The sequence below is a fragment of the Colletotrichum graminicola genome (assembly GCF_000149035.1).
Source record: "Colletotrichum graminicola M1.001 genomic scaffold supercont1.35, whole genome shotgun sequence".
Classification (NCBI taxonomy): Eukaryota; Fungi; Ascomycota; class Sordariomycetes; order Glomerellales; family Glomerellaceae; genus Colletotrichum; species Colletotrichum graminicola.
Window position 1 is genome coordinate 93,889 of NW_007361039.1, and position 12,047 is coordinate 105,935.

Genomic DNA, 12,047 nt, shown 5'->3' on the forward strand with positions numbered 1-12,047 from the left:
CCCCCAGACTGGCCAAAGCTGTACAGCAGGCCCATCGAGCACTACTTAGGGAAGGGGAAAATATTATTAAACATAAGAAGAGACAAAGAGAAAAGATTACAACAATACAACGCTGAAACAAAAATTACTGTGACGAAGCTGGTGGGAATTGCGTATGTGCGGCATAGATATGCTCCCTCTCCCGATGGAGCTTAACGATTGCCGGAGATTCCATGACTTTCGGGGACCGAAACCGGGGGCGGACGAGGACCCCACCGCCGCCCCTCTTTTTTCAGCGTGATGTCACGGCGGGTCAGCCCGGGCGACAGTCTTGCGTCTGCCCATCTCGACTCCGAGACCTGCTCCGAACAGTCTCTCAACTCAATTCATCCATCCTTTGGAATTGACTGAGAAATCCGGGCGTGACAATCATTGGAAAACATGGCTCCAAGCAAGTACACGCTGGCCACTCGGCTCACTGTGAGTAACTTGCCAATCTCATAAGACGCACTCTGGTGCCGAACCACAGCCGTCCACCCACTAACACCTTCCAGCTCGCGAACGGCAAGACCATCCCGCAGATCCAGCTGGGTCTGTACATGATGTCCGGCCGCGAGGTCACAAAGGCCGTCCCCTGGGCCCTGGCCGCCGGCTACCGCGGTTTCGACTGCGCGCAGATGTACCGCAACGAGAGGGAGGCGGGCAAGGCGATCCGCGACTTCCTGGCCAGCGGAGAGAACTCCCAGGGCCTGACGCGAGAGGATATCTTCTACACGACCAAGCTGGCCAGCAACAGTACCTCGTACGACGCCGTGCGCAAGTCCATCAAGCAGTCCGTCGACGTCTCCGGCCTCGGCTACGTCGACCTGTTCCTGCTCCACAGCCCGTACGGCGGCAAGGAGGCCCGCCTGACGAGCTGGAGAGCGGTGGAAGATGCGATAGACGCCGGTGAGGTGAAGATGGGCGGCGTCAGCAACTACGGTGTCGCCCACGTAAGTGGCCCGTTGGGCGTGCTGGCTTGAGCGAAGAAGGGTTGGGTCTAACCAGGGACGCAGATTGAGGAGCTGATGGTTTCCAAGCCCCGCGTCGCCCCCGTCATCAACCAGATCGAGGTTCACCCGTTCAACACCCAGACGCACATCAGGGAGACGTGCGCCAAGCACGACATCGCCATCGAGGCCTATGCGCCGCTGGCTCGTGGGATGCGCATGAAGCACCCCAAGATCCTCGAGCTGTCCAAGAAGTACGGCTGTACTCCGGCCCAGCTGTTCGTTCGGTAAGTCCCGTCTCTGGGTTATCCGGTTTATGCGGCCAGCATGGGCGCTGATAATGGTTTGATTAGCTGGTCGCTGGACCACAACATGATCACTCTCCCCAAGAGTGTGCGCCGGGACCGTCTGATTGAAAACGCCGACGTTTCAGGCTTTGATATCTCCAAGGAGGACCTGGCTGCTATGGACGCATTGGATGAGCACTTGGTCACTGACTGGTGAGTCACGGAATTATGCCCTCCTCTTGGCTTTTGCCGCGTGCAGGAAAATTAGGTCACAGCTGACGACAGGACGCACCAGGGACCCGACCGAGACTCCATGAACAGGTTATGAGATGGTGAGAAGGCATGCGAATTTCTATTCAAGAGTCAAGCCGTGTTTAGTCTGTTCTTCCAAGTTTAAATCGTCTGAAATTGATTCGCGATTCGCGGGCGAAGACTCGAGAGTACTCGGATACCTACTTTGATCAAGCAAGATCAAGTGGAAAGGTCTGGATGGTAACCGCTTGCATCCGAGTTCCTTGATGCTGCAAAGCGATCAACAACAGATGAACCGAGCAACTGAAGGAGAACGAGGTTTCAAACAATGCCGCAAAAAACGACATCGCTAATGATTGCGGGCAGAAATGAACATCGTGACAAATAGCGTCTTGTTATCACAGAATGGTTTGAAAATGTACGCAAAACAAGACGATGAAGGCCAGCCTTCTGGTGACCAGTTATACCAACCATATCGACCTCACCAATGACATCTCACTGGTCAATAAACTACTGCTTCTTGCCTTCTGAGCCTTCCGTGTCAATAATCGCGAGCACGGTTCTTCACGCACTATTAACGGCTCTGATGATCCATGTATCCAGCAGAATGGTAGCATAGAGTCCTGCGGTTCCTCCGCTAACGATGACCACCTTCAGTGGGCCGTCTTTTGGGGTTGGCAATTTGCTAGCGTTGGTATAGTAACGACCGTCAACGGTTTTCGGAAAAAGGCTGCGCGGGGATTTTCGGCAGCGAGTTCTCCGTTGGGATTCACAGTGCGCCGATAAAGAAGCCATACTCTATATCGATCGAATGATACAGCAACGTGTGAGCCTGGGTCCAATCAGCCACATGGATTTCCATGACTTGGCCTCGAGTTGTATCAGGGCTCTGGTGGCATTGCCTATTTCAGAATCAGCTACCTTCGCGTGGTTAAAGAACATGAGAAGCTCCGCAAGTTGCACGACTCGAGCCTTATTTATTTGCATGCTTGCCTTCTTACGAAGACAGGATGGCTGAGTCTCACATGCCTCCACGCAGCCACAAACACTGCTATGCTTTCAGCTGAAGACTCCAAATATGTATTTACAGTGAAAAACAACTGGAGAAAGAGAACCGGAAAAGTGCGTCGACATGCAAATACAATCCTTATAGCTTCGAAGGTCAGAATCTATTACCATCTTGGAATGTCAAAAGTGTCTGCAGCAACTCATTGCCTTATCCCACAAACCTGCCACCCGCTCCAGCCCAATTTATCTTGCCCTCTTTGCGCGCTTTTACCGCAGAAAATCTGAACATGACCGTCCAATCCTGATTAGCTTTTAGTTCATTGGACTATGGTGCATAGGCAGTACCTTCAGCGGTGCACTGTTGTTCGAGACGTACTTCAGAAACCACGCACACACTGCTTACACCCCGTTAAAGAAACAAGTAGCACTCATCCCAGAGAGCCATGCCCAGCATGTTGAAACCGATAAACTGTTAAGCACGCACTGCTTGCGATCAGAACACTAGGGCCGTTTGATCTTGTAACACGCATAAGTTGGTTTGATGATGTTCCCGGTAAGCTAAGATAAGCAAGGTCAGTCAAGGCTGAGATAATGAACCGATGTCGTCGTGGAACAAATCCCGCGCAGTACTTTGCCGGTGTTATTGTTATGCCTTTCCCATGTTTTGTCATCTATGGAGTGATTGTCATTCTTTCGATTCTTGTTTGAAAGGATGCATATCTAAATCAAAACTCTATTATGATTGGGACAATTGGTAGCCTCTGCGATTAGTTGCCAAAGGCAGATATAGTGATAAGCATATGGAACCGTTTCTATCACTGTGCATTCTTGGAGCTAAATTAATCCCGAGATGTTGTAGTATAACCAGGTACTTAGGTTAAAGAAGGTGTAGAATCAGGCTAGGTGGCAATGGAAAGGCATAGAAGATGTATTATGTCATTAACAAGGTGTGTGGGTATGTGACATCGCGGGGAAATTTGACCTGGCCCTGATACTTTGTAGAATTCAAGAACACGGACATCAGCCCTAGCAAATGTCCGTTCGCTGAGAGGGGGCGTCGTAAGATAAGAGGCCGATTGATAATGCTGAATACTGCGAGCACGCGTCTTTTTGGGGATTTTGGCGTGCTTCAGAGTACACTTACATCTGTAATTGTGCGATAACTCGAGTTATCGCGTTATGGCGCAACGGTGGAGTCGAGGTGGGGTAAAGGCTGGACTTGTCTTGGCGTCAACAGCGCATATAAACTGCCTGTTTCCCCAAACAAAGGCTATTGCTCAACACAGAACCATTGTGTTGTCGACCCAAGCAATATTAAAGGAACCTATCAAGGACAATTATACTCCAGTTCGATCCATCCCCAGCACCACCTCATCATGTCTGTCAAGAAGGTCGCCGTTGTCGGAGTAAGTTGAGATGCAGAACTATCAGGCCACCCGAATCTCCCAATGCTAACTGTCACAGGGATCCGGGAACCTCGGTCCCAGCATTGTTGACGCCCTGCTGGCTGGTGGATTTGAAGTGACTGCGCTTTCTAGAAAGGAGTCTTCCTCCACATTTCCTCCCGAAGTTACTGTCAAGAAGGTCGACTTCAACTTGGTCGAGGAGGTTACCCAGGCTCTCAAGGGCCAAGACGCTGTTGTCTCCGTGGTTGGCACGGCCGGGTATGCTAGCCAGAAGACTCTCGCCGACGCTGCGGTTGCAGCCAAAGTCCAGCGTTTCATTCCCTCTGAGTTTGGGATCAACACCCGCGTGGTTCGCGGCACAAAGATTGGCAGCATTTTGTCTCCCAAGATTCAGTTGGTCGATTATCTGAGCGAGCTTGCCGAGAAGAACAGCTCATTCACATGGACTGGAATCTCTGTAGGGCCGTTTTTTGACTTTGTAGGACAGCCCCATATGTTCCTCTCTAGTTCCGGGATATGACGTGGAGCTAATACAACCTAGGTCAATGGAGGGCGTCTTGCTGGCTTTGACGTCAAGAACAAGACTGTCAACATTTTCGACTCTGGAAATGAGCCCTTCTCTCCTTCTACCCTTGGGTTTATTGGAAAGTCAGTTGCGGGCGTGCTGAAGAACCTCGAGGCTACCGCCAACAAGTACATCAAAGTCGGCTCGTTCACAACAACACAGCGTGAGCTGCTCAAGATTATTGAGGAGAAGACTGGCTCTACCTTTACCGTAAACAACGTCAAGACCTCCGACTTGGAGAAGACGGCCGACGAAAAGCTAGCCAAGGGCGACTATAGTGCTTTCGTCCAGTTGCTTCAACAACACATTTTCGCCGACGGCAGCGGCAACGCCGCAAAGGATAATGCAGCCGTGAACCTTTTGGGCTTGCAGGAGGAAGATATCAGTGCTGCAACCGACAAGGCTCTAACCGTCTGGACCTGAGCAACGAAAAATGAGTGATAATGACATTTCTATAAACCCAAAATCTGCATTCTACATTTTGCCTGTTAAGACTCAACAGTGCACCTACCCTTCTTCGGGATGACGAATACCCTCTCCAATTGATCTTATAAAGGGGAAACTGCTACCGAGTGCCCCTCTCCAAGCGAAGACATTTGGCCTCACATATTGCCAAAAGGGGTCTCTGTCTACTAGCAATTAAATATCCTTCGATGCCGTTGAATGAGTTATCGTACCGGGTAGGGTCCCTGCGATTTCATGGAACTTTATCTGCAATATAATACACAATTTCTCGCAAGTCTGAAGTCTTCATCTGGCATTATCAATCAAGATTATCTGTGGTCGGTGTACTGATCCGTTCATGTGTCATATTTGTACGATAGTTTCTCTTACTTCGACGTGGCGCAGTTTCCTGATCGAAATTGAGGAAAACTGAACAGACAGAACAGTACAGCACCATGAACTCTGCTCTGGCCAATTGCTTCGAAGTGCAGTGGGTCATTTTGATATAGTCAATGTTTTCTTGCCTGGGAATGTTATCTCCTCCAGCTCCACAACGTAGTATAAAGTATCAATTACCATCGTAAACATGTGAAGATTACCAAGTCTCTGCCAGTAAGAGGAATAGAGCAAGACCACCGGCTTGTATCGACCTCCGCGCCCGTTGAGACGAGAATGAGTCAAGTGAAAGAACAACGCATAAAAAGAGCCCGGTTCGCCAACTCAACGCCTTCGTCTGATCTTGAATACGGCATGACCACCCGAAAGCCATGGTGGGAACTTCACGCAACTCTAATCACTCTAACATCCTGCGGAACAGCGACAGATCGCTGTCGCTACCAGCCCGCCAACTCTGTTACAAACTTTCGGCAAATCTAGATGCTTAATTGGGTCAACCTTAACTTGTCAATGTGGGCGCCACGACACTGTTGCCTCACCGTGGTTGCTCATCTTCCTCATAAAGCTCCAGTCCTCCGCAAATCCATTTACGTCATCGATGTTGGGCTGTCACCTTTATTTCCCATATGCAAACTAATCACACGATACCTGGACGGTACCTGAGCAGACCATTCGTTGGCCTACGAACCTCGCATCTTCACAGCCATGCCCATCGAGATACGGGCTGCCTCGGAGCACGATCTCAGGCGATGTGCCGAGATCGGGCATCAGGCCTTCACCAAAAACCCATTCTCGAAGATCAAGTTTCCTGGTTACGTCCCGGACGATGGATTCCTGGGACTCCGAACCGGTGACCTGGCGAAGCAACTTCGAGAGGACCCGACCTGTCGAATGTTCGTCGCAGTGGACACTGAGCGAAGAGGCAGCAATGCGGTCGTCGGTTTTGCCAAATGGAACGTATACTCAAATGGCATGCCTTACGCGAAGTCAAACCCCGCTTCGTGGGGCCCGGGTGCCAACGTCGAAGCATGCAAGACGATCTTCGCAGGGGTTGAAGCAATGCGGAATTTCTTGATGGGAGGCAGGCCATGCATTTGTGAGTCTACTCTCATACTTTATGGAGAGAAAAATCGACTAACACCTGTGGTCTGTAGACCTCCATGTTCTAGTAACCGACCCGCTGTACCAGCAGCGCGGCGTGGGGCAAAAGCTGATGACCTTCGGCATACAAGAGTCTCTTCATTTGGAGATACCGGTTTATCTTGAGGCGACGGAGGCCGGCCATTCTCTATATCTGAAAATTGGGTTTGATGATATCGAGATTCATCGTTCTGACCTATCCAAGTTTGGGGAGTCTCGGCCTCATATGATATGGGCAATGATTCGGGAACCCTATTGTTGGTTCCCCTGAAGAGTGGAAAGCTGGTATCAAGAAAAGCCTCCCAACACATTCTGTACGGTGTTTTGTTGAACAAGATGTATCTATAAATTCTCATTGCATGGCCTTTTATCTGTTAGATGCTCAATACTACCACTCTACCTTCAACTCCAACCAAGGTAGCCGTTTTCTTCAGCCCGCCAGAGCCTGCGCAATGGTGGAGGCACAGCTGTGAGGTCAATATCGGTACCTACGGCAGTAGTACTGAAGGTGTTTACACCAGCATTGATATTCCCAACCGCCACAATATCTTTAACAATGTTACCAAGAAGTGCGTTGAGGCCTTTCTTGTTGACACTGAGTAACATAGAGCATTCGGCAGTGATCGTGCGGCTTAGGGCCATTGACAAGGAGTGCGTGGCTCAAGGGAATGCACGAGCCATCAGATTTTCCTAATTTGGGTGGAGATTTCTATCCGAAAATTGATGCTGATATACTCCGTACATAGTACAATGGTATCGCCCACAGCCTGTTGACCTGACGCGGGCCCGACCGACCATTGTCATTTCGCCTTTGTTGCCAACACTTCAACAGTAATCTACCTATTTGATGTAATCTTTCTTGAGCGCCCACTTGGACTTATCGTAGCTCTTGGGCCAAACACCACTCTTTCCCGGAGCGAGAATGCCATTAGGATCCAATGCATCCTTTATTGTTTGGTTCAACCTCCCAAGCGCATGGTTGTTGAAATCGTACGTATCTGCGATCTGATCCATTAATGCGACGTGGGTGCGGAACTCTCCCCATCCGTTGTCAGCGCAATCTTGGATCATCGTGCGGACAAGCCACTGCGCTCGGCGGCGCATATCAGGATCCTCCCGGTTATATACAATGCATACAATGTTATCTATATCATTAACCATCAGTACATTCCCCAAATATTGCGTTCCGTGTACTATAAGAGGGGTGGACCGAGCAACTTACGCATTTCACGCATACCAATACTGAGTATACCAAAATAGTCAAGTTTGGCCTCAGCAAAGCGCTTCTTAGCCATAGTGTACTGACTCATCGCCGATTTCCCGTCAACCTTGGAGATCGGGGAAAAGGAAAGAAATGTGCAGTTAGGGATCCAACTAGTCGAAGCATTAGTAATGTACAAAAGCAGCGTGTCAGGCGGATACTTACTGTGTCAACCACCGCAATTCGTCAAAGGTTGGCAGACCCCGCATAGTATCAGCACGGGCATGCAGGCTGCTGAATTCCTCTTTACGGTCTTCGAGTAAGAACCATCTGCTGCCAGGAACCTTGGTCATTTCTCGCTTGATAATCTCAAGATGTGCGTTGCGAATGGGCTCAGGCCCATAGGCAGCTCCCATATACACCCAACGTCCCAAGTCAATCTTCTTTGCAGCTGCATCCCACTGCTCATCTGTAAGAGGTTCGTTGGGATTGTCCGTATACTCTGTACGAGGGTGATAATGCGATGCATCTAGTGAAATATGACGAAGACTAGCGGCATTTTGGAGAATCATATTCTGGTGTTCCTCGTTAGCTATGTCTCTAACCAACCAGATGAAGAAATGACAGTTGACTTACCACACGAAGTGGACGAATGATGTCAACAATAGCTTCGAGATCATCATCATTCTCATATGTCACCATGAAAGGAGTCATGCCAGGGGGAGCAGGCATGAGCTATGTGCCAGTCAGCTCAGATATTCATACTACATGTTTCCCGCAAGTCACTTACCCAAAGGCCCATCTTTGTGACGACTGCATGATTGCTCTGAGAGAAGATTCCGTCGTTAATAGGACCGAATCCGTAGGGGAAGAGCTGCCAGCACTCGTTTTGATGTTGATCCTGAGGAGGAATGCCTTGAGCAGCTTGCTTGCGACCTTCAGGGCTCTGCATAGCGCCCATGCCGGTACGCACCACTTCGCCGTTGGCGAGAACGATCTCCATACCGCACTGCATCATCCAGTGATCGCCATAGGGAGTAAATCCGACTCCATGATCTAGTGCGTTACCGACCATGGAGCCATACCCAAGCTCGGGGGAGTCCAGCCAGACCTTGTCCCGCAGACCGTTGTCGTCTAGATATTTCTGCATCTGAAGATATGTAACGCCAGGCTCAACAAGGCAATAACAATCTTCAGCATTGACCTCGAGGATGCGGTTCATATGGGTTCCCAGGTTCATGACCAAGCTCCCCGATACTCTCGGGGCGGCACCACCGTAGCCAATGTTGTGGCCTTTGCTGTATGTCCACACGGGGACAACAAAATCGTTGCAAAGTTTGAGAATAGCCTGTATATCGGCTACATTCTTGGGGTGGATAAGAGCACTACCGATGAACTCCTCTCGTTCGTACAAGCAGTGCATGTCATGCGTTTGACAGTCGACTGTAAGGTAATCGCCGTCGTCTAGAGGGGTATCTTGGGTGATTACCTGAAGGTTATCCTTCCCTACCGCCTTTTGAAGATTCGATGCAAAATCCTGAAACTTTTCGATGGAGATGCCAGGAGGCAAAACTCGAGGAGAGGGCACCGATCCGCGGGACCCATTCTCCTTAGCGATGCTAACACTTGGTGCCATGTTGCAGTGAATTAATAAATGAACTAATCGGTAACAGCTTCAAAGACAAATTCGAAAAGGGTAAGCTTGACTGGCTCAATGATGGTGGACTTGGGTATAACAAGCCTCAAGCAGTGCAGCTTATCTATCAATATATGTGACTAGTCTACAAAGCCTGAGCGATGCTTAGCGGCTGCATGGTATCCATCCAATGTTTTGATTTATGCCATAGATTGACACGCCTATAAAGGGGGCTGCTCCAAGAGACCTTTTCTCGTCTAATTACCCAAAATAGTAGTAGGGTGGCAAATAAGATTCGTCTAGTCCGGTGGGAATCCCCGAACGAGCAAAGCATAAGATTCGTCTACTCCGGTGGGAATCTCCGACTGAGCATGGCTCTGTTGTTCGTTTCAAGCAGAGCATTTCCAATTGATGCACACCTACTCGGAATGCTGATCATGATGGACGTAGCGGTATAAGCATTCGGCCGCGCATTGACTAACGCAGTGCCGTTTCGTCTGTTATTCACCGTAGCTAGAGAGTTATGTCAGTCTATCCGACGCGAATTTGGCTTCTCTTCGGTGTTTTGACGGATAGCGGGCCGCAGTCACACCACGCATTTCCATGAACCATGGGCCAGAATTGTTTGAAATCCGTCTATACGCACGCATCCACAATGGAGTCACCACAACCACCCGCATTCTTAAACCTGGTCTACTTTGGGCATCTTGAAACATCCGGGTTCGACATGTTTGTTTCAAAGGATGCTTTGCTCCCAAGGTGTAAATATAGAATTTGGTCACGTAAGTTTGGCTTTGGAGAATTGGTCCTTGCAACACCATCAGGGTCTTACGGTAGCCCAGTAACAAGCCATCACATTGTCTATGGATGCGTGAAGATTTCAGCTCTGAAACCATATTCATTGAGGCAGGTTATGGCATTGCTACGAGTCGAATGTTGGTTCTCGTCGTGAGAAATTCGGGGGATTGTATTCCGAGTCTCGCATTGCGATAATTCCAGTCCGACGTGACACAAACTAAGCCGTTGAAATTGAAGATGATTTTATCAGCCTTAAATTCAGGAGAGCCCAACTCTCTTGAGAGTAACTTGTTAACTTCTCAACATTGAAGACATTCCACTTACAAGAGTCATATTCGTCGAAATCAACGTACCGCATCCCAACGACATCTTCCTTTTTCTAGGTTTCCAGAATCTGGGTAGAATCATCGATATCATGACGCCAGAAACCATCTCCAACGACTTCCAAACCAATGTTGATGCCCCGCGGCCTCCCCAGAATTTCAAAGAGTTCAAGTCGCTAGTCAACAATAACGAGGTCCCAATTGACCCCCCTCTCAACCCAGAGCATCGATGGTGGTGGGATAGATGTGCACCGCTCCTGAACAGCCTACTCAACAGTGCAGAGTCGTATACGTCTGAAGAAAAGGCAGATCACCTGCGCGTCTTCCGCGATGTTGTCGTGCCTTCTTTCGGTACTCCAACACCAAGGGCCAAAGTCAGGCCACTCCTTACGTACGATGGCTCGACTTTTGAACCTTCTTGGAACTTTACCAAGGGCAATGATGGCGTTGTTCGCTACACCTTCGAGCCTCTTGGTGATACCGCTGGCTCGGAGGAAGATCCCTTTGCTGGGGAGATTGGTCGCTCTTTGATTCCAATTCTCTCCCAGGTCTCTTCTGATGTCGACCTACAGTGGTACAAGCAGGTCGTGAACGAGTGGTTCGTCACACCTGAAGAAGCAGTCGCCGCTCGTCAGAACATGCCGCCGCATATCAAGCGCATTCCACAGCTTTTCCTTGCCTACGACATGATACGATCTAAGCGAATGCTCAAGGCCTATCTGTTCCCAGTGCTGAAACATTTCGCAACGGGGGCAACGACATCAGACCTTGTATTCGACCTGATTCCCAAGCTGCAGCCATTCGGTGACAAGCTCGCCATGCCAGCCAGAAAGTTGCAGAAATACTTGGCAACCTGCAAAGAACCATGTCTTGTTGAGATGATGGCTATCGACTGCGTCGACCCAAGCAAAGCGCGCGTTAAAGTTTATGCCCGAACCACATCGAACTCCAAGTCCGTGCTGGCGGACGTCTTCACGCTCGGTGGTACTCAGACTGACGAAGCGACGTTGAAGGGAGTCGAGGCTGCGGAGAAGGTTTGGCATCTTTTGCTTGATGAGCCACAGGGCATGGCTCCAGATCAACGTAAGGATGCCCGAGACATGAAAAATTTACATAAAGGCATTTGCTTTGCGTTCGAGTTGAAACAAGGAGTCGAACGGATTGATATCAAAGCGCACTTGCCTTGGGGACAGACTGCGCGTAGTGATTTCCAGACGATTGAAAACTTTGCGCAAGTATTAAGGAACGTAGGCTTGGACTCGGCAGAAAAGTTCCTTAAGGGAGCTTTGGAGACTGCTAAACTGTAAGTTGACACTTTCTCGTCGTTATGATCCTTCAGAGCTAATCAATTACTCACGCAGGCCCGGTCGAGACTACACCAAGCCAGGTGGCTTGTCATACGTCTCCTATAACTATAATCAGAACGGGCCTTATTTGTCATCGTATTTCTCTCCGAAGATCCAGGATAACTAATGGTGACATTTGACGTGGAATCAATGTTAGAAAGATAATCTGGATTATTAGAGTTGTTATATCATAGTATTTAACTGCTGGATTGACCTTCGCGTGATGTCACTGTACATGCCACGGTTCGAACCCTATGTCTCTTCATCTCTTCATCGC

General features: G+C 49.4%; 5 protein-coding genes across 5 annotated transcripts; 4 read left to right on the forward strand and 1 right to left on the reverse strand.

Moving 5' to 3' along the window:
* Positions 1-420: 420 nt before the first annotated feature.
* Positions 421-1,572, forward strand: GLRG_07951 (aldo/keto reductase; the record flags this gene model as incomplete). The annotated part of the gene is made up of 5 exons (XM_008098636.1): positions 421-459; positions 534-971; positions 1,035-1,255; positions 1,322-1,468; positions 1,551-1,572. The coding sequence occupies 5 exons, from the start codon at positions 421-423 to the stop codon at positions 1,570-1,572; spliced, it is 867 nt and encodes a 288-aa protein (XP_008096827.1).
* Positions 1,573-3,891: 2,319 nt separating this feature from the next.
* On the forward strand, positions 3,892-4,909 carry GLRG_07952 (NmrA-like family protein; the record flags this gene model as incomplete). The annotated part of the gene is made up of 3 exons (XM_008098637.1): positions 3,892-3,921; positions 3,980-4,399; positions 4,463-4,909. 3 exons carry the CDS (start codon positions 3,892-3,894, stop codon positions 4,907-4,909), a joined length of 897 nt encoding a protein of 298 aa, XP_008096828.1.
* Positions 4,910-6,031: 1,122 nt separating this feature from the next.
* GLRG_07953 (acetyltransferase) lies at positions 6,032-6,737 on the forward strand (the record flags this gene model as incomplete). Its single annotated transcript, XM_008098638.1, has 2 exons — positions 6,032-6,422; positions 6,481-6,737. 2 exons carry the CDS (start codon positions 6,032-6,034, stop codon positions 6,735-6,737), a joined length of 648 nt encoding a protein of 215 aa, XP_008096829.1.
* A 569-nt stretch (positions 6,738-7,306) lies between these two features.
* Positions 7,307-9,303, reverse strand: GLRG_07954 (FAD binding domain-containing protein; the record flags this gene model as incomplete). The annotated part of the gene is made up of 5 exons (XM_008098639.1): positions 7,307-7,611; positions 7,689-7,840; positions 7,893-8,242; positions 8,304-8,402; positions 8,458-9,303. The coding sequence occupies 5 exons, from the start codon at positions 9,301-9,303 to the stop codon at positions 7,307-7,309; spliced, it is 1,752 nt and encodes a 583-aa protein (XP_008096830.1).
* A 1,213-nt stretch (positions 9,304-10,516) lies between these two features.
* GLRG_07955 (aromatic prenyltransferase) lies at positions 10,517-11,897 on the forward strand (the record flags this gene model as incomplete). The annotated part of the gene is made up of 2 exons (XM_008098640.1): positions 10,517-11,727; positions 11,786-11,897. 2 exons carry the CDS (start codon positions 10,517-10,519, stop codon positions 11,895-11,897), a joined length of 1,323 nt encoding a protein of 440 aa, XP_008096831.1.
* Positions 11,898-12,047: the final 150 nt, after the last annotated feature.